This window comes from Lytechinus variegatus, chromosome 16 (genome assembly GCF_018143015.1).
Source record: "Lytechinus variegatus isolate NC3 chromosome 16, Lvar_3.0, whole genome shotgun sequence".
Taxonomy (NCBI): Eukaryota; Metazoa; Echinodermata; class Echinoidea; order Temnopleuroida; family Toxopneustidae; genus Lytechinus; species Lytechinus variegatus.
Genome location: NC_054755.1, coordinates 5,231,402 through 5,254,948, shown reverse-complemented (window position 1 = coordinate 5,254,948; position 23,547 = coordinate 5,231,402). Strand labels below are relative to the sequence as shown.

Genomic DNA, 23,547 nt, shown 5'->3' with positions numbered 1-23,547 from the left:
AGATACAATGCTTAGAAGATTAGGTGGTCGATAAGGGGTAGTTCCAACCATACCCGCGCTCCTTTCTCAACCGTGTAACTAAGAGAAAGAACGTCGCCGAAGAAGACATTGCGCGGTTTTCAAGTCTGACACTACTATCCGTAAACAGTTAGTGCGCCCCAAAGACCCCGCGCTGCCCGGCAGACTCGATGACGTTGTTTACAAGATACCATGCGGGGCTTGTGACAAGGTTTACATCGGGGAAACGGGCAGACCCGTTAACGAGCAGAGATGTCAAGCACCGACGCATAGATAGTTCGGTAGTTGCAGAGCATGCTTGGAAATGTTGGAATGCAGATCACCCTCCCAATTGGGACGAGGTAAGCTGTATAGCGCGGGATAAGCACTGTACACACGGCGTGTTAAATAGAGGCTATCCAAATTCGTCTTCATCCTAATAATGTGAACAGGGATAACGGCATTGACATCCCTGAAGAATGGCTTCCGACCATTCGCCGACATGCGCCCCCTACGACCGCCCGTTGCTCACCGGTCGACCGCCCTCCGACGTCCGCATCCAACCGCATTAGTTTTTGCACAGCTACCGCGGTTCACTCCTCGACGTCCGCAAATCGCCCGCTTTCCATGCCGACTACAGCCGGCGGGTTTTCCCCGCCGACTGCAGCCGGCGGGTTTTCCCCGCCGACTGCAGCCGGCGGGTTTCCCCCGCCGACTGCAGCCGACGGGTTTTCCCCGACGTCTGCAAGCCCCACGGCGATCGCACCGTCCGCGGCTTCTGATTGGCCGGCTGTGTTGCGCTGACCAATCACACCACGGCGGTTCCGGCACCGACGGCCCGTAGCCTATACGGTATAAAATGCGCGCGCAGCGAGTGTCCACCTCATTGCCTGACGAAGACTAGTAGTATAGGCAGTTGCAGTCGAAACGTCGCAATTTCAGTTTGCCGCATCGTGCGTGAGACAACAGATTAATTCTTTACTCAAAATTGTACAAGTTAACAATTTGAAGATTATTTCTCCAAAACTCAAATCATGGCGCGGTTTTCATGCTCAATGTCTTCTGTATTTATAGGTAAGTCATAATACAGTTGATTATTATAAAATCTGTAATTTGTCTCATGATTTGAAGAAGAACATTAAAATATGAGAGAAGGCACAAGCCGCAGAGCTGCAGACCGCTTTTCACTGGGGCTGGGCACGGCGCGGAGCACAGTGAGTGGGCCAGAACACTTGTTCTCTGCTACCATCTGGCCTGTGGAGAATCTACAGGTAGGACTATGGTATGCCAATGCTGTATAGAGCACACACTCTAAAAAAATCATTAAAATATCACTTTTGTGACCAAAATTACTAATTTTCATAGTTTTAATTTATTTATCATTAATAGTAATGTGGGAATAATTTTTGTATTCACCAGAGCACTCAAAAACTTGAATTTTGGGCATATTTTTGTGTATGCCCTCTATTGGTGGAAAGTAATATGGCAAGAAAATTTTCATTTTTTGATCTCTATTTTTAATTAAGAAAAAATGATATAAAGAATCAAATTTAAATAAGAGCCAAGCAGTATGAATTAACAGGTCTAATGGAAACTGTCAGTGTAAAAAAATCAAGCATTTGCCCCAAAGAAAAAGAGAAAATAAGCCAAACATTGCCACCCTTATTTTGTCACACATGGAGATATAACTGAGTACAAGGTTATATTATATCCTTGTTCATTGAATGAGTGGGCCAGAATAGATTGGAGGCTTCTGGAGAGTAGAAGCAAGGAGCTTTCAACACATACCAAGGAGCTGAAAGCTCCTTGACTATACGTAGGCCACTCATTCAATGAACAAGGTTATAATATAACCTTGTTCTCAGTTATATCTCCATGTGTGACAAAATAAAGGTGGCAATGTTTGGCTTATTTTCTCTTTTTCTTTGGGGCAAATGCCTGATTTTTTTTACACTGACAGTTCCCAATACACTTATTATTGATACAACTTGACTCTTATTTAAATTTGATTCTTTAAATCATTTTTTTCTTAATTAAAAACAGAGATCAAAAAAAGAAAATTTTCTTGCCATATTACTTTCCACCAAAAGAGGGCGTACACAAAAATATGCCCAAAATTCAAGTTTTTGAGCGCTCTGGTGAATACAAAAATTATTCCCACATTACTAATGATAAATAAATTAAAACTATATGGAAATTAGTAATTTTGGTCACAAAAGTGATATTTTAATGATTTTTTAAAGTGTGTGCTCTATACAGCATTGGCATACCATAGTCCTACCTGTAGATTCTCCACAGGCCAGATGGTAGCAGTGAACAAGTGACGTAGGCTTACTCTCCATGAAGCCTGGGTCGGGATACCATTCATGCCATTGCTCTACACATGACATACCGTAAGTTTTCCCACGGCCACGGTGATCACACACATTTTAATAGTCATGTAATATTGTATATTACTAAATACCGGACACCACTCATTCAATGAACAAGGTTATGAGGCAATCCTGTATTTTAGGGGTCTAAATTATTTTAGGTTGCTAACTTCAGGCAACAGCTCCATGGGTGGGCGATATATATATATATATATAGGGGCCGGGGGGGTATAGAAATAGAATGACGGAACGGTATACCTAAAGCCGTTGGGGTGTCACGTGACCCGGGACTACCGGTAGTCATGGCCGGGCCAGGGGGAGGGGGGTATGCAATGAAGAAATATAATGCCATGCAGCACGCCTTGGTTTTAGGGGGTTTTATTATTTGGGGCATAATAGGGGGTATATCTGACTCTGAGCACTTATGGGTATACCACCCCCCCCCTGCCCCTATATATCGCATGATACCCCATTGGTAAATACAACTTTACATCATCTACATCTACTACATAGGCGTGTAGAAGTAATCCTATAAATTATAATACTAATAGCATACGTACGCACTGCACTGCTGTTGCCTGAACTGAAGTTAGCAACCTAAAATAATTTAGACCCCTAAAATCGGATTGCCGGTTATGATATAACCTTGTTCTCAGTTATATCTCCATGTGTGGCAAAATAAGGGTGGCAATGTTTGGCTTATTTTCTCTTTTTCTTTGGGGCAAATGCTTGATTTTTTTTACACTGACAGTTTCCATTACATCTATTATTCATACATTGATTCTTTAAATCATTTTTTTCTTAATTAAAAATAGAGATCAAAAAATGAAAATTTTCTTGCCATATTACTTTCCACCAATAGAGGGCGTACACAAATATATGCCCAAAATTCAAGTTTTTGAGCGCTCTGGTGAATGAAAAAATTATTCCCAAGTTACTAATGAAAATTAAATTGCAACTGTATGGAAATTAGTAATTTTGGTCACAAAAGTGATATTTTAATGATTTTTTAAAGTGTGTGCTCTGTACAACATTGGCATACCATAGTCCTACCTCTAGATTCCCCACAGGCAGGGTGGTATCAGTGAACAAGTGCCGGACACTGTGATTCCGGATGCGCATACTGCGTTAGAAAAAAAAATTGTACCGTAAGACTTCCGCAATTCAATTTCACAGAGCAATACATAAAACAAGATTGCAGAAAAAGCTTAAAATATTTTATAACATAGTTTTTCATTGACAATTGATATATTTTCTTATGGAAATATGGGCCTGATTTGCCGAATTTCAATCTCATACGCTCCTTCGATCAAATGTTGAGGTGAGGTGTATTGTGGGCGATCGTCGTCGGCTAGATTCAAAGGTATACCATGTGCGAGGTTCACTGTGAGTATTACCATCGACGATCGGCAGCACATAGATAGAACTTGATGAGCGTCACGATACGAACGAGCATAATATTGGAAAGTGCCATGGAACATGCAGCTAACAAAAAAAAATAATGAAATAAGTTATCAAACTCAAATTTATTACCAACATCTGCTCAGATTCGATTTAAAAAAAGCAAACAAAAACTTAGAATTTACTCATATGATAATTGATATGAGAAGAAAAAAATCACGCAAATTTGTTCTCACATCAATATAATGAAGGATCTTTACCCATCCGGCATGCGTCCGAAATCATGATGTTATTTGTCACGCATGAAAATAATTGATTTTCGTGGAGGGGTATGTGGCAAGTGCGAGGAAAAGAAAAATGGTTGGTAAATATAAAATAATTTCATCATATTCATAATTTTCATAATATTTGGAATAGCAAGTGCAAGTTTTTCTTGATTGTATTTCCTTTAGTTGTCATTCTTAAAGCACTGAAATGAAGGTGTCCGGCAATAGGATACGCTGCCATACTTAGGGTATTGAGCCCAAACTAGCTAACGTAATGGGCCAAAACAATATTTACCCCCCCCCCCGAATCTGATAACGGTGCGTCTATTTAATCAATAAATAGTAGTAGAAGTAAATTCGAAAAAATGATTAAGAGCACGAGCATTTACTTTCTGTCGCCATCTTGCCGTCTTTGTTATCGATACCTAGATACAGAAGCGTGTATAGAGGGCGACAATATCATGAGCAGTGCCAACTTAGATTAAAAAGAATACTTGCATCGATCGGTCGATAAATATAAAAAACGGAGCCAGGGATGGGATGCCATTACACTACACGCACCGTCCTTTTTCCCATGGTGAAACTTTTATCAAAATCACACATTTTTGGGGGGGTTTGACTTTAGGTACAAACATTATGTTAATGGGCTACAACTATTTCCTTTCCACAATCACTAATGGTGCATGTATTTATTCAAATAAAGTTGAAAAATATCAAAAAATAAAAAGAGCAGGGGCCTTTACTCACAGTCTGTTATTGTTGCCATCTTGTCTTCTTTGTTATGTAGCCTAGCTACAAGATGCGTATAGAGGGTGGCAAAATCATGACCGGTGGTAGATAAAAAAATTAGTGCATTTGCCGATAAATATCATGAATCTCACCTCGATGCTAAATCCCTCTTCAACTGGTCTAGTGTCTGGGATATTTCTAGCATCGAGGTGAGATTCATGATATTTATCGGCAAATGGCAAATGCACACATTTTTTATCTAGCACCGCTCATGATTTTTGCCAAAATTTTGGGGATAAAACTCACAGATTCCTCCTTGAGATTCCTCCTTGCATTCTCTGTGTCTAATGTACAGTGACAAAGAATGACAAATGCAAGGAAAAATGCACTTGGCTTCTATCAAGGAAAGTCAATAATTTTGTCTTTACGCATTTAATTTTGTCAATAATATACACAAAATAATTATAAAGAGCAGCTAATTATTGTGTATATGTACATTAAAACCTATACTATTACTGAACTCTACAAGCACATGGTGTAGATTTGAGACATCATTGTCCTTAAAAATATATGGCTTAAGTTATTTTCTTTTCTTTTTTCTATTCTTCCATTCCCCCCCCCCCTCCCCTTCCAGTGCCCCAGGTCAGGCTTACATTCAACGTGTAAATTAATTCAACTAGATGTGTATTACGAATTCCATTTTCAATATACATGTCACTGTACTTCATATGCCTGCTAGAGAATTGTTAGAATACAGAGCACATGTTAGGCTGATTAAATTAGTCACAAGAAGCATACTGCTGACCTGATTGTGAAAAAGTTCGAATTGTTTGTATAGATAGGAGCGCCTTGAGCACCTAACAAGGTGGATGTGTGCGCAATATAAATACCCTATATTATTATTACTATATAGAAATGTTGTTGCACCATTTGTAACTCATGTGAAATGTAAATTTGATATTGTTTGATATGTAAACAAGACTTTAGCCTTATTTCATTTTATTACTACTAAGCCTCTGTATACTTTATCAATTTGCAATCAATAAGCAGTATTTGTTTGCATGGGGCATTCAGAAACTCCCCCCCCAAAAAAAAAAATTAATAAATGAAATTTTTTTTGAAGAAATAATAGCAAGAGGGAGGCATTTTTTTATTTTTTCCTTTTCCGAACACCATTTTCTCCCTATAGTATATTTGAAAAAGTCTGAAATTATATTTCCATCAATCCAACATATGTACAGTAGCGTACAAATGTACAATGGATACAAATATGAATGTGTCATATGGTGATAACATACAAGCACACTCACACAACTGTTGTTAAAATGGAGCTTCTGAAGTTACTTTTAGATTTATTTCATTGGAGGCCTTAAATTTTTAGATCATTAATAGGGAAAATGGCAATTTTATGTCTATAGACTAGGGTACGTTTACTGTACATTTTTTACAGCATGAACAAGAAAAACATTTAAACTGGGTTCATACATGTAAATACCTCAAGCCAATAAGAGGAGCGCTGAGGCCAATCAGTAGGGTAAATTGGTCAGGGGGTCAGAGGGCAGTATTAACCAACCATGACTAATGACTATAGCCAAATGGGTGTTTCAAATACCATTTTCTAGGGGATAGAGGGAGGGGTGGGGCTTCCTTCCTGATGAAATCCCTCTAAGAATGAACAAAAATAATAAACATAAAAAAGGAATGTGCATCAGAGCAAAACCTGTTGGTACAAACGAAAAAGCCTGTTAAACATTAAAAAAATTGAAATCAAAGTAAATAAGTTGATACAGATAAGAAACGTTGAAAACTTTGGTGCTGTATTGATTGTAAGGACAATTAAAAATAAAGTAGATTACAGAGCTTGGCCAAAGGGCAATTCACCCCAAGCTATCCAAAATTACCCTTGGAAATTGTAAAAGAGCTCCAATATATTGCTCCTGGGTTTAAAACAAATTGTCCTTTGGCACAACCATAAGTCACATAGGAATAATGACCCCATAATATGTCGTTTGCCTGGAGGAAAATGAATTAATGAAAAATATGTATATTTATGGTTTCATTAAAGATATCCAGATATTGCAGCCAATTTGACTATATTGAATTGGATAAAATTTGATAAAATGACAGCACAATCAAACATGAATGATTGGTATTATATTGATAAGGAATGTTACATAATTATGTATTTTTATTGAATTTCCCATGGAGAAAGAAAAAAAAACGGGATAGTGATTCCCGTCTGGCTCTCTGAGAGGGAAGCTACTTTTCTGAAGCCCAACATTTCCTTTCGTAGATGTAGACTGGACAGCACAATAATGCAGTAAGAAGATTTAATAGGAAGCACTTCCTTTGTAAAAGTCTCCTTGTTAATAATAAAATAAACAAATACCTACAAAGCTATTAGAAACAGGAACTCAGAGAGAAAACAGTTGACAAAAGAAAATGTGTTTATTCTACTGAGCAATTGCTGAACATATATCTAATGTGTAGTTTGTTGAATGATGACAAGATTTTTTTAAGCACTGAGAAAGATAAAAATACATTAATTGCAATCATTGATATAGTGATAGTATCATCTTTTTTTCCTTAGAGCAGAGAGATTATGCTATCATTGTAAAGAAAAAAAATACACAACCAGTTCCCTGATGAATGATGCAAGGTCATATTATTTCTATGGAGGTTCTGCAATGTTCTGTTAGATTCAGGAAATATGAGTTTTTAATTTATTAGGAATGCATTAAATGCAAAATGATTTAAAGCAGGAATATTTATTTTATATTGGATGGCTCAGAATGGAATACCAAAATATTCCAAGAGTTTGGGCAAATATTTTACGAATTGCAGATTTTTGGAATATTGGCCCTAACGAGTGGAATATTTCTAGTATATTATGAAAAAAGCCATCCAATATAATTTTCATTTATCCCACCCCCCAAGAAAAAGGGGGAGAAATTTAAGTGAACAAGTCATATTCTGGCATCATCACTTCACAGGATCAATGTAGGTCGCTGACATGCGACTTTCGTATAGTTCATTATGACGTCATTGAGCGTAATTGTGATCTATGCTGCGCATCGCATTGCTTTCATTGAACGCATTGTATATTTCACACATTCGCGCATGCGTACTAGACTTGATTATGGTCTCATACTCAACGGCAAATTTTGTACAGGAGCTTATGGGATATTCGTCGGATTTCGACCCTTTTTAGGGATACTCTCTGATACTGCACGGGCAATTGATGCAGACCAAAATACACATTTTTAAGGTATCATTAAAACGCTCTATATGGATGATAATTCTGAATATTTGTCACAGTAACCCATTGTTTAATCACATTCAAGCCCATCTGTTCAGTGTTAAAAATAATGATAATACGTCCATTTATTTAGCACAGTTACTATACTCAACTGCCCTTTGATACATGTATATGGTATCATACTTTTACCCTGGCCGTAGCTTAGACGCCATATGGGCAAGAAAGCTTCAAGGAATAAATCCTCCCGGGTACCTATTCGCCTTGACCTGGGTTAAAGGCAGCACAATGTGACTTAATTTCTTGCAGGGTTGGCTTGGATTCGAAACCACCTCCCTCTGCATGAAAGACAAGACTCGTAGCCACCAGACCACAATGCCCCCCATAACACTATAAAAGTAAATGTAGGAATGCAAACAATTTGTAACTCAAAGTATCTTTTTTAAATTAAAAACAAGATTTTTTGTGTGATAATCTGAATGTTAATTTTTTTCTGTGAAAGTTGAGTTGATTTGGTTGTTAATTTATCTGGGACCCGTCTTTGTAAGAGTTGCGTTTGATCTGATTAATCGCAACTATGGATGGCCAGCAACATCAACATCTATTATGCATATTTGTTCAAAATATTGATATGATGTATATTCATGCATTCCATGTTTTCTTGCAAATTCACTGTGCTTCTCTTTGTTTACCAATGACATTGTGCAAATTTCCTGTAAAAAAGTTATGACACTGATGGATTTCTATAGAGTTATGATTAATTGGATCAAACGTTAACTTAATCTTTCTAAGACGGGACCCTGGTCTATCTTGTCCCTGTCTTTCTAGGAGAGAAATACAGTGTCTGAGTGAGCTGGCTTCATTTAAGATTGTATATTTGTTTTTTCCTCAATCTTTTAGTGCTGGCTGTAGGAAGTATCTTAGCCACGTCCGCATCTCCTACAACAACTCCTACAGCAACCGCTGCTCATACAACAACCGCTGCTCCTACAACAACTGCAGCTCGTACAACAACCACTGCTCCTACAACAACCGCTGCTCCTACAACCGCTGCTCCTACAACAACCGCTGCTCATACAACAACAGCTGCTCATACAACAACAGCTGCTCATACAACAACTGCAGCTCCGACAACTACATCTAATATGACAACTCCAAGCAACATGACAACAATGAACATGACTACCACTCCCAGCAACATGACGACCATCAACATGACAACCACTCCTAGCAACATGACGACCATCAACATGACAACCACTCCTAGCAACATGACGACCATCAACATGACAACCACTCCTAGCAACGTTTCCACTACAGAACAACCATGTAAGAACAGACTTTCATTGTAGAAATTTGTTTTTCCTATATTTCTGTGCAACATATAACTGCACATAATCTAGATAGTTTCAATCATGCATATCATTATGTAAAAAAATGAAGGGATTTGATGTGTTTTTTAAACTAATTTCTACAATTTTATACAGTGTAGAACTCTGTTCTGTGTACATGTATATATTTTTCAGTGTTCCTAAAATAATAATTAGTTCCTTGGCATTCTAGAAAGTGCCTAATATGAATTTCAGAATATTTAATTGTGTCATGTATTTTTTTATTAATCTTTTACAATGTTCTATATTTTTTAGCTTTTATTAAAATAAAACATAATTAATGCAAAATTTCATTGTCTAATGACTTGACTATTTACTTCCAATTTTGATGAAATTTTCACTTTTTGCATGTTTGGTGAATTGTCAATCTATAAAACTGATTTGCACTTCACTTTCAGTTGTTATTTTTTCTCCTACAAATGAGTTTCTGAACCCATAAAGATATTATTTATTAAGTATTTCATGAATTTTGTCCATTCGTTTTGACAAAATTCATTTCACAATGACAATCTTCCTACTAGTGACAACGTCTACACCTGAATCTCGATGGAAAGTAACAGATAAAAGCGGTAAACTCTGTATGCTGATGGACTTCGATGGAACAATTATTTATGTAAGTGTAAATCTCTTTTTTGATGCCATGGGGTATTGCTTGTTCCCAAACTCTGCCAAACACATTGCTTGATTTTCAAATGCCTGTATGTCTTAAACATAAATTCTATCTTCCTGAAAAATGTGTTATGGTGTAATAAGCAAGGATTCGTTACAAAATATTCAATTTTCCTAGATATACATGTAATATCCAATATCCTTATAGTGAGTAACATATTTTTCAAATGCTTTATTGATCCTCTAAACTTTGACATTATATATTCATGATTGTATCCCTTTTCTGAATATTCATTAGCATGCAAAGTACATGTACATGATTGGTCAGTTGGTGCTTATTTGAAATAGTATATCATCTATATAGAGTGTTCTAGCGATGCATTAAAAACGCGTATTTTGATCTGCATCAATTGCCCGTGCAGTATCAGAGCGTATCTCTAAAGAGGACCGAAATCCGACGAATATCCCATAGACTCCTGTACAAAATTTGCTATTGAATATGAGAGCTTATTCAACAGTTTAGGGTGCGTGCGGGAATGCAGCATGGAGCACAACTACCGTACTCTCCATACATGTAACGTCATAATGAACTATAGTGCAAGTTGCATGTCAACGACCAAAATTGATCCTATGAAGTGATGGCATATAAGTGACTTGTTAAATAAAATTTCTCCCTGGGGGGGGGGTGGGGTGGGATAGATGATGATAATTACATGTACATGTATATTGGATGGCGTTATTTCATGAAATACCAGAAATATTCCACTCGTAGGGGCCAATATTCCACGAATCGCAGATGAGTGGAATATTTACCCAAACTCGTGGAATATTTCATGTATTCTATTCAGAGCCATCCAATATAATATAATTATCTCAGTCAGAGCAAGCAGCTGGCTGTCTGTAGTGGGCGATTTCACTGAGTGTGGTGGCTAATACTGAACAAAAGATGCTCAAGATTTGAAAGAAAATAGACGTGAAAAGATAACCTTGCGTCCGCAGCGGTCACAGAGTAGTCATAAAATATTGACAGTCCTTCGACGTCATAATTAGAGAGTGATTTATACCCTTTTTACACACGCTAAAATTTCCTTAACCCCGTACTATAGGTGGGGCTAAATTGCCATTTAGCCCCACCTATAGTATGGGGTTAAGCTTAGCCCACTTTCTTTTTACACAGCATTTTTGCCAAGTTGGCTAACCCCATCTATACATGTAGTACAGGATTATTTGGCCCTGCAAAAAAGCAGGGTTATCCCAGCAATTGCGGTGCTAAGAGCGATAGTACGGGGTTAAGATCACTAGTGTAAAGTGAAAGTGGGCTTAGCGCTCCCATTCATGCCCCGCAACAGAGCCGGCCCTTTTGTTCAATCAGAGGTATAAAGCATAATGAATATTCATGAACAGCAAACACGGCCATGAGAAAGAGCGCATGCAATAAGTCAGCGAGTTGGAATTCGTGTTTTAATACTTTCCTCATCGACGATCGTGAATATTCATGAGCTATCACTAGTCCGGGGTCAGCAAGTTTTGTGTGTGAAAAGCAAGCATTCGTTATCCGGGGTTAGCAATAACAATTTGGCATGTGTGAAAAGGAAAAAAAAAATAGTACGGGGTTAAGGATAGTACGGGGTTAGCGATAGTCCGGGGTTAAGAAAATCCTGTGTAAAAAGGGTATTAGTAAATTATGAGGACTTGGAGGGGGTCAATCGACACCCCCCCCCCCATTAATCGAGTCTTAGTGTTAAACCTTGTATCTCAAAATGAAGTGCCAACCTTCTTTTACTTAGAACAAGTTCTCAAGAGAAATCAGGAAACTGTTTTTAGATAATATCAGATTACTACCATTGGTGCTGTTCTTGTTGATACGGGTTTTAAAGAGCGTACTATTCAGAGTTGAACATTAATGTCTGTGGTTGACTGGTGACACATTGTTTGCTCCAGCGACAATTGTTCTGGGCCTAATTTCATCTAAGATGTACAAAGTAGGCTTAGTGTAAGGGTGGCAATAGGGTTTTATGTTAGGTTTAGGGTAAGGTATCATGTTGAACCCAGGGTTGAAGTTGGTCATTTGATCAATGTGTAGAATTGCAAATGATGCCAGAGCAAATGTCATGGATCATTAATATTTTGTGGTCAGAAAATGTTTTTTGTCAAACGCTGTTTTAATTGCAGTTTGTAGGAGACTGTGACAGACTGCTCTTCACAAATCATTGATTGTTTAAAAGTATTTTCTTGCTGACCTGGGCCCCTTTGCATTACATTATTATTATTATTATTTATTCGGCATAATGAAACATAATACAACATATACAAACAATAGGATAAGGAGAGTCACATGGATGCCAGGAAAGGAAAAAGATTAACTAAATAACTATAACCCGAAGGTCTTCCTTTCCAATCCATGTGACTTTACAAAGATAAACATGCATGTAACACAAAAATTTTAAAATACAACTGTAGGGGAGACCGGGGCCAGCCGGAACACGGGGCAAGCCGAAACACTGCAACCCCTTCCAAAACTAATTCATTCAACACCGCCCCCAATCTATCCCTATTAACAATACAAGTGTTGAATTATCATTGCAACAAAAACAAAATGAGGGCAGCACCGCACAAATCTATTTCAAAGGCGCCAAAGAAAACTACAATGCTCCAACCCACCCCAAGCCCCAACCAACCCCGGTCCCTCCACGGTTGTTGAAGATAACAACAAATTAAAAATCAAATAAAAAAATCAAGAAAAAGAGTCAACCTAGGTAGAAGTAAAGCTCATAACAATAAAAAAAAATAATACTTAAATTTGAGCACGTGCCCAGATTGACACAGTGTGAATGAAGAGGGCGCTGTGCAATAAAATAATTTAGCATGTGTGCATAATGATTAACATAAATTAAGTTTTCTTAGACCCTATACATGGAGGCAGAGAAGCCAACACTATCATTACGAAAATTTCCCGTTTGATTCTCGACCTCACTTCGGACTGCAAACTGCGGTTTCATACCCCGATTCGTGTTTGGAATATCTCAAACAACTTTTCCAACCCCGATAAACCCATCTTGGCCAGGTAATCCCCTTGTCTCGATTTCACCACCACGGGCCAGCTAAATGAGCGTTGAGCCAAGGACGAAATGATAAACAACAGCTGTGCTATTACGTAAGACTTGTCTGCCTGTAGAAGGATCTTCGGAATGAAATTATTGTATTCGATATTAATCACGTTTTCAAAGGCATATTACATTCAGACATCCAATACTAGTCCATTTTCAATTTCGAACGAAGAAAATCGACCTTGAAATAAGGAAAGTAAGCGAATAAAAATTACGGTATGCTTAGCATGCAAGGACCGCGATGCATGCATAGTTTCTGTCCGTCCAGCAAGAAAATGGGTTCACTCGCGCAATGAAACAGTCTTAACGTTCGAAAAATAGAAGTAATGGCATACCAACATACAAAGTATAATAATCATGCTGCTGATATGCACAAAAATATGAAATCATTATTTTTTTTTACCCCAAAGTCTTATTCATAATTTAAATACAAACTATGCCTGTAACTATTTTTTTAATCGCAAACGTATTATCTATGTATAGGCCTACACCTCAACTTTGAGAAAAGGACATTTATAGGCCTCACTACAGATATGATTGGCAAATGCACGTTCTTTAGAGGTGTAGAAAGGGGTGGATGAAGAAAATAAGTCTAGAAAGAAAAAAATTAGACTGCCAGACAGAGAGAAAGAAAGAAAGAAAGAAAGAAAGGAAGGAAGAAAGAAAGGAAGGAAGAGAGAGAGAGAAAGAAAGAAAGAAAGGAAGGAAGGAAGGAAGGAAGAGAGAGAGAGAGAGAAAGAAAGAAAGAAAGAAAGAAAGAAGGAAGGAAGGAAGGAAGGAAGGAAAGAAAGAAAGGAAGAAAAACTTTCTATCAACGCGTGTATACATGGAACTCCATGCGCTCGCCGGAACACATTGCAATCCATCGTGTGTGGCCCCCTGCTGTGACCGTAGATGCTGGGGTGAATTATCTTCGGACCGAGGTCAAGAAACAGGTGTTTCTATTCTTAAATTTCATGCTTGAGGGCAATAGGATTTGTATTACTGGGAGAAGAGATTTGATGATAAGGAAAAATGGGGTATACAGCTCTCAAACGCGAGATTTTCGTCATGATAATTGAGACAAGAGATTACCCCCCCCCCCCCAATATACATGTATGACAAAAAACAAGTATGATAAATCTATTGATGTATACTGAAAATAATTATGATCAATGTAAGGAATTTGGAACTATTAATTAAAGAAAGGAAGTAAAAAAATCTGTCTCATGTACACTGTACAGTGTTCAATATGAAGCTCACACTTACAAATCTGGAATGCTGTCAGAGCGTTACATGTAAATTTGAATTAGTTAAAGACTGAAATGAATTTACATTTAGCCGGTTGATAATACCTGTTGTTTTAATTTGTTAAGCCAGGTGTGAAAAGACAGTAGTACAATATCTACCTTTAGATAAGAAGGTAGTAAATCCCACACACGAGGGAATCCAATGGTAACATGCAAGGAATCCTTGATTTTGATTGGCTGTTGATCAGCGTTACCATGGTAGTTACCATTGGATGGCAAGGTTTACATAATAGTAACTTTTATGCAGCGGGCCCCAGGTTCAGTACTTTCAACGACCTTCGGGTCTCGGCTTGTGCACATTCGCTATCAAGAAGCAAACACTGCGTAGGCAACTCCAGTGCCCAATCACTGCAATCAGGACAATTTTCCAAAATATGACTTATTCTCAGCGATCCTCAAGTTTCCTAAATTTAGAGATTTGAGGTTCAAACAGCCCTTCAATAACATGCTCTCATACCAATTTCATCTGTAACTCTCAATTTTCTATTTTTATGTATTTTACAGGAAAATGACAAAAAATATGTGATACCTTCCACTGCGTCCATCGCCAAGTCTTCATGCTTGTCACCTGGGTATTCCAGGTTTGTCCTTGAGTTTTCGTCAGACGACACCTTCTTTTGGCAGTTGATCTTAAACTTCACGACATCCAAGGACTCTTACCAGCTGAGAAAGATGACAGTCAATTTGTATGTGTCTTCGTGTAAGTACCAATCAGTAGCATTCATGGGGGGGGCGCAACATGGCGGATGGGGCAAAATTCCTTGAAAGTTGCAAATGAGTGAAACATGTACGCAAAAAATTGACCATTTTACAATGAAAGTCTAATATGTGATAATTGATATATGGTAATTAATTTCACCATTTTTCCTTTTTCTTTTGTGTAATATCATCTCTTCTTGTAATGAAACTTTGGGGGTTCAGCCCCCCCCCCCATCCACACGTAACAATCTCATAGAAGCTTTTTAAAGGGGGTTCACTTTGTCTAAAATTTGGTTCTTTGTTGACCAAGGAGGCATAAAAGAACGTTGTCAAAATCAATATTAGTTGACATTTGCATCCTAAAGAAGTGACCCCCCTCCATGGTTTTCAACCGGAAACACAATCAACAATGTGCTATTTTGGGGTCAGGGTTCCCAGCCCATCAGGGAAAGTTTTTTACTTCTTTCCAGTCAGGGAAATATCAGGAAATTTGATTGAAAATACCTTAAATCAGGGAAAGATGCCTCAAAAGAAGGAAAAATCAGGAAATTTCGATCAGCCGAAAGTCGAAAGCACGGTAGTCAGATTCTGTCTGTTGGTCAATTCCAGCCAAATGTTGCATTTTTCCATTTTTAAAAATTTCTTTTCTAAGCAATTTTGTTTATACTGTTTATAAGTATACAGTTTAAGGTTTACAAAAGCACACTAAAATTTACTATACCCTCCAGTGTTGTAGTCAAGGCTCAAACCTCCAAGGCCAAGGCCAAGGCTTTAATACCCAAGGCCAAGGCTTCAATAACCAAGGCTGAGGCCAAGGCATGGAAACCCAAGGCCAAGGCCAAGGCCTGAAAACCTCAAGGCCAAGGCCAAGACCAAGGCATTTCAATTGTACAATATATGGAAAAAAAATTAGACAACAATGCTTAGGCGGCATACATGACACACAGGACCAAATGTATAAAAGGTGTGAGCGAGCAAAATTTTTTACCCTTGTACATTTAAAACGAAAATAATTTCATGATAGATCATGTAGATTTAGACATAAAATTAAAATAAATATGTAGTTACCTTTGTACATTTAATTATTGTTCTAGGAGATTCACATTGCAATAATTATTATTACCAAGGTGATCTGATCCTGGCATGCCCATTCTCAACATATGTCTTTCTCCTCTACCTGGGACAGGGGAGGCAGAATGTTTTTTTTTTTTGGGGGGGGGAGGTCAAAGCCAAAAATGCACTTACAGTAGAAGTCAAAATGAGAATTTTGGTGCAGTTCAGCAAAGCTTTTTTAAGTGATTTCTAATTGACAAGACAGATATTTTGATTTAGGCTTTATTTTCCCGCTATAGAAAGCATAGCGAGAGAAAAAAAAATCAATTTTTAAGCTGTAAAACTCGATTTTGGGTCAATTATGATGCTAATCACTGTTAAAAGGGCATCTTGCGAGATGTTGTAATAAGATGTAATAAGAAATGAAATTTAAATATTTCGAGCTGTTTTTGTAATCATGAAAAGGTGTGCATCTTACTAAACAAATTAACGCGAGCACGAAACACAAGCTGAAATTTTTACTGACCAGAAAAGGAAGCTGTTCTGGATTGCATTTAGTGACTCATAAATAGGATACATAACTCACCAATCAAATAATGCGAGCGCAAAGCGCGAGCTCAAAAATTTGTAATATTCCGACCTAAAAACTAGACATACTAATCATTTTTTTTGTGTAAATTGAATGCGAACCTTACTTCACAATAATTTATGCAAGCACAATCCAAAATTTGTTGATTTTGAAACCTAAAATTTTGCTTTGTATGCCATGCTTGGCCCCTCAAAATTTTTGGCTCATCATGATATTGATGCCATAGCCCATTTGGAAATGACGAAATTGAAGTTTGTGTTCAAGTTTACCGAATCTTTTCAGAATATCATTAAAACTTAAAACATTCTTGTTGGTCAAAGAAAATAATACAAGGAAAACCTAATGGAATAGAAATCAACCTTGTTATCATTCTTTAGAGTAAGCTATTTTTAAAGTATGAAAATTGTTGTCAAAATTGCAGTCAGATCTGTCAGAATTATTCCTGTCATAAAATCACTATAATCAGTGGCATACCATTGGTCACGGCATTTGGGGGGCACCAGTAAAAACTTGGAATTGCCTAGTGAGCCCGCGAAGCGCGCCCAGTTGCCAGGTATACTGACCTAATAGAGATATTTTTATAAGGAGACAGTGCCAATAAACGGACATGTATCTCACTAGTCAAATAATGCGAGCGCGAAGTGCGAGCTTAAAATTTTTGATATTAAAACCTAAAAAGGGACATTACAATCGATCTTTTGTAATCATGATACGTACCTGTCTCGCTAAATAATGCGAGCGCGAAGCGCGAACTGAGATTTTTGTAAATATTGACCCCAAACAGGAAGATTTTAAGGACTATATTTTAGGAATCTTTTATCTATTAAGATTATACACATCTCACCATAGTCATCTAATGGGAGTGCCAATAAGCGCTTGCTGATTTTGTTAGAATTACATCTAAACATGCACATAAAGCACTTGTAATCATGATTAACATACCCATCTCACTAATCAAATCTTGCGAGCGCGAAGCGCGAGCTGAAAATTTAGGAAATTCAGACCTGAAGAGGGGCATTTTAAGGCTTGTTTGTAGGAATTCAAGAAGGCCTTACGTAGTTCACTAACCAAATGATGCGAGCGCGAAGCGCGAGCTGAAATTTTTTGATATTTAGATCAGAAAACAGACAAAGGGACATTTTAAGGACTCATTCTAGGAATTGATGGAGAGCAGACATCTCTCACCAATCCACTACTGCGAACGTAAGCACGGACAGGAAATGTTTTATATTAAGACCTGAAAATGGGACAATCACTTAAAGTATTCATGAAAAAGAAGCATACTATTGTACATGTAAATGAATAACTCGAAGTGCGAGGAAATATATTTGGTATTTTGGTGTATATTGACTTGAAAACGGGAGGTTTTAGTATAACAGGATTATATATCTCGGTAAACAGACAATGGGAGCACCAGGAACAATGAAGGCATATGCCCTGAGCAAATTGTTTCATTTATATGAAAAAAAAATGTTTCTTATGTAATGTAACATATCATAATTATAACATTATAATGAACATTAATGTCTTCTTTCCCACTACGTTTCTCTTCCTTTCTCCCCCTTTTCCTCCTTTTTTAGTCAGCCGATTGGGGGGGGGGCCTGTGCCCCCATGCCCCCCCCTGTAGTTACGCCACTGACTTTAATCCTAATCATAATTATTATCATTATTATTGTCATTATCCTTATTAGTCATGATTACATCATATTACCAATAAATAATATTAATTTTCATCACTTGTCTTTGTTACATAATTATGTGATGATAATTGCAATTGATGGCACTGCAAAGTACACTTACTGCTTCTGCTGCTGCTGACTGGTAGTATTTAGTGTCATTAGATGTACAGAACAATTGAAACATTTATAGTTACTTGTATAAAACAAATGAAAGTACAAAATACAAGATGCCTTGAAAAAGCCTTGAAAATGCCTTGAAAATGCCTTGAAATTTCAAGGCTCAAAATCCTCAAGGCCAAGGCCCTCTCAAGGCCAAGGCTTGAATGTTCAAGGCCAAGGCTTTGAAAAAATAGGCCTTAAGGCGCCTTAAGGCCAAGGCTGAGCATCAAGGCACTACAACACTGATACCCTCATTCATTCATAAAATACACAATGCGCCCTCTGTTGCATTTTGGTACTAAGATTTCATAGAAAGTGTACAACTTTCACCCATCCCTGGCTCCTGGCAAGCAAAGGGTGCTGATGAAAAATTCCACGGTCCATGTGACCTCCAAGCAATAATTTCCAACGTTCTCGCTACCACGCGTCACGGTTGTCGGGCGCCGACAACCCTGAAAATTTTCAGGGGAAATCCGACAACCGTGAACTTCCCCGACAACCATGGCCGACAACTGTAAAACAGGCCTAGATCTACAAAAAAAACTGAATGTATTTAATAACAAAATCTGCTTTTCAGATCCTAAAATAAACTTGACGATTATTTCGTCCTAGATTTCTTCCCGGGATTTCTTTGACTCACTCACTATGCTATACGATACGACCTCGACTCGAGGCCCAATCTCTTTTGTGGGAAGCGCGAAGATGTTTACCTCGCATTTGCGTATCGCATTGCTCACATTATTTACCGGTACGTCTTTAAAATGGTAGTAAATACGCTCAAAAATAAAGTGAGTTGAGAGGGGTACCGTAGGTTACTGGGTTGGGCAATGTAATTATCAGATTATTAGGAATTTCATTTGATATTATCCGCGGATGTATTCACTTATTTTGTCAAAAATAAAGTGTCAAAAATAATATCAAAATTCGATCGGATTTTAATTTCATCTCGTCCCAGCCTTTGCTACATCGGGGCTACATCGACTACGGTACATGAATTCATTGAATGCTTTTCTGATGACACTCCCTAGATCGAGCGAATTGAGAAAATTAATCAAAGATCACGTTGATAATGACAAAGCCAAAGGAATGGATTGACATAATGTCCAACTCATTTACTTACAGCATAATGATTTATTCACATTTATATTCCGATTTTACTCCATAATTTCCAAAGTCTTGATCTCTACATCGATTTTTTCAAAGTGTTGATTAATTTCGCGACGGTGTGTACCAAGTTCTGTATCACTGCACTAGCGCTCGCAACGACCACATTCAGGAAAAAAAAATCGCACATGGCATCAAAATCCTTGATCTGGGGATCCGAGTCTTCCAGAATTAGATGGGATCCAAAACTAATTCAGTTTGAATGTTTTTTTTTCAAATATTCATTGAATCTGTTACAATTTTCATAAGTAATGTTCTTTATTAATATCATTCACATCATTACAACTCATCTTTTTAATGTGACTTATACGTACATACAGTGTATTTTCATTTGTATTGTTCTTTATTGCTCATGGCCTGCCAATTGAATAATGAGCGCACCTGTCACGGTCCTGAGAAATGTTTTTAATCATCACAGTGAATGCTTTATGAATTTTGCTTAACAACTACGTTTTAAAATAAAATATTATTTGAAATTGATTTGTGTGAAGGAGAAAGAAAAAAATAAAGGAGGGGGGGGGGTGGTCGTGGGCAAATGATGGGATGTTTGTGACTTTATGGAGGAGGGGATTGGCGAAAAGAAGTCAATGTTCGGAGCGAATGAAATTAATATTCATTTATGGATGTGTCTACTGTGATTGATCATTGTGGCTGCATAATCTTTATGGCGATTGAAAAATCCACCTTGGGTCGGGAGGGGTACGTGATTCAATATATTTCGATAGAAGTACACAGGGGGATTGACAATTCATTCACGAATTGTGTGAACGTTTTAGAGGATATGTATTTCGTTGTTTACGCCCACAATGAGTTGCTGGTATAATTTGAATATCGGATGAATTTTTCAATTTCACTGATGTTATATTTTCTATCGGAATTGTGCTTTTATACAGTTAGCTTTACAACGTCGTTAGCCTGATTACTGCGAGTGGATGATATTCATGAAATGAGTTAACGAGACGCGCCAAAGCCGATGGCACGTGATCTGATTAGTATTCATTATCTTGGGCTTGAGCCAATCATTGTGCTTGAACGGACTTTCCCGATTTCCCACCCTGGAATGTGTGCCACGTGTGTGACCTTTTAACCTGTTGTTTGAGTGCGAATCAGCTGATTTCGTGACCTCAAATATTCTTCATGTTGTTTACGCTGGATGAGTGCTATACTACGATTAAGAAAATATTTTTACTTTTAATAAACTGTTAAAACGTGAATTTTTGTAAATTTAAAACTACTCACCTAAAGTGATATTTTGATGCAATTTATTGAATCACGTACCTCGATCTTCCCACTCATCATGCAAGAAAATATTTTTTAAATTTAAATGTAAAGAAAGATTATTCAGCCATCATCATCAGTAGAATTCTAAAAAATATATTCGCTTCGAATATTGACTTCTTCACCAATCCCACACACACGATTTCCATATCCCCTTGTCATTGTCCACGCCACGACCCCTCCCCGATCGCTCTTTCCCGTCTACAACCCCCCCCCCCCCTCTTCCTCTCTCTTTTTTATTTGTACGCTGTATTTGTAGGCCTACATAGTGTATTACCTAAAATATTTTTCCTATCAATTAACCTATACTTTCAAAACATTATAAATCGCAATTAATAACAAAATCGTAATATTAAAGTTTTATGAATGACTAAAATAATTCTCACGCTCGTGATGAGCACATTCATTATTTTATAGGTGAGTAACGAACAAACGCAGCAATAATTGACAGTGATAAAAGAATCTTGATAACAGAGTATAAGTGTAAACATCATCAACAGAAATCTTATGAGAGTTAGTTTCAGAGAGTATCTGAATAAACAAAACAAAAATTCATGCAAATTATATAAGTTAATTGGGGACCCCTTCTCATGAATACCGATGTCCATTACTTGGACTTCCGAGGCTTCCAAACAAAGTCGGAACAATCCTTGGATTTCGTAAGGGCGTGACACGGCGCAAGCTCAAAGGGCTACGCATGCGGTCCGTAGATGTAGTCGGTCATTGACATAAGCAACACGCATTCACAAAATTAATCGCACTTTTACAAGGATGTAGCGGTCTAAACATTGAAATAATGGACTTAATTTATCGATGCCATCAATGTGCATAAATCAATGAACTGTAAGTATAAAATGAGATCGACATTTCCTTTCACCTTTTTAAGTTATAGATCTAAGTAATTGCCTTTCTTCTTCAATCGCAATTCGCGCAACCGTTACGGCTGTGTGGCCGGAAAAGCATTAAACAGACATAAAATGTGGTGCATTTAGCAGCAATCTAAGCTCGTAGATATTGATATTTTCGATAGCTACCGCGCTTCGCGCGGGAGGGGGGACACCCCCCTCCCGAACCCTCCCCCCGTGCGTGCTTCGCACGCACCGAGGCCGCTGCGCGGCTTGCGTCGCTTCGCGCCGCGCCGACAACCGTCAGAGTGGACCTGGCGAGAACGTTGAATTTACCATTAGCTGTATTGTTTTGCATGCTGCAGTGAAACGGTGAATCACAAAATACATTTCAATGTATGTATGTTTGATGTCCCATAAGTCACAGTTTTAAGCATTAAGTTTCCCTCATATGCTGCCATAGACTCTTGGAGACAAGTATTGGACTTTTTTATCTACCTCAGTACATGCTTGCTTCAACAAATCAAGCTGTATCTGTATTGGACTTGACATAGCTATACTAGGGGGACATACATTTTAGTCCCATAAGTCACATATACAGTTTGTAAACTATGCCACCTTAAAGCTGTCCATGACAGCAAAGAGAGAGACAAAAATGCTTAAAAGCTGGAGAACAGTATGCTGACTGTCAGAAAAAACAGTCTGAATATGTAGGCAGTGCATGGAACAAAAACAACAAAAAAGTTTGCATTGTGTGCCCAGCCCAGAAAGGAGGAGAAAACTGAATATGATCGCTAAAATGCAAAGCTGAGTACAGGTAAATTGGGTTTGTTTCACCCCAGCTTTTATTCATTTTTTAGGTCCAGATCAATCTCTTGGTTTTCTTGTGCCCTTGGAGTATGCATCCACTGTTTTACATATGATGTGAACTTGGTATAAACATGTAGTTCCATGGAAACTATTAAAACCTATTGCAATGTCCCATCAGTCACAAATTTTGTAGTTGAGCGACCCTCTGGATCCTGTCAAAATAAGAGCACCAGTCCTCGGATGCATTTAAGGCTACCATGAGCAGAGCTGTTAAAGCCCCTGTAAATGCCAAAAAATTGTTCAGAAGCTTGCAATCAAGTTTTCTCAGAATCATTCCTGCCGCCTGCCAATAGAAAGGAACATGCGCATTTAAAGAGGACCAAAGTGTGACGTCACAATGTCATGAATATCAAATCGGCCGGTTCTAAACAGAGTTGCAGCTGCACGATCGTCTATACGCATACATGTAAATGTATTTGCAAAAATGGTGATGTGTGTTGACCCTGGTTGCTACCATCATTCTGAGAGTCGTAAAAGGGCACTGGTTCATAATGCATTTCGTAACTTAAGAGCGACTTTAAGAACGACCGATGATCCTTGTGGAAAATATCATCATAAATTGGCAATGTTTTAGCATCAAAGAAAAGATCACCAGTCATTCTTAAAGTTGTTCCTAACTTACAAACAGCTCTATGAAACGGTCCGAGGTTATTTTGTTTAGAACCGGGCCTCCATTACAGCATTACACCATGACAACTGACATCACTTTGGTACTCTTTAAATGATGATGTCCTTACAGGCATTCAGAATTTCTATGAAAGAGATGACATATCAACACAAGCAACTGGCAAAAA

The 23,547-nt window shown here is 37.9% G+C and overlaps 1 protein-coding gene across 1 annotated transcript; it reads left to right on the top strand.

Annotated features, from left to right (window-relative positions):
- The first annotated feature begins 897 nt into the window (after positions 1–897).
- On the top strand, positions 898–15,182 carry LOC121430189 (integumentary mucin C.1-like). Its single transcript, XM_041627467.1, has 4 exons — positions 898–1,071; positions 8,922–9,350; positions 9,934–10,025; positions 14,922–15,182. The coding sequence occupies exons 1-4, from the start codon at positions 1,032–1,034 to the stop codon at positions 15,180–15,182; spliced, it is 822 nt and encodes a 273-aa protein (XP_041483401.1). The 5' UTR covers positions 898–1,031.
- The last annotated feature ends 8,365 nt before the right edge of the window (positions 15,183–23,547 follow it).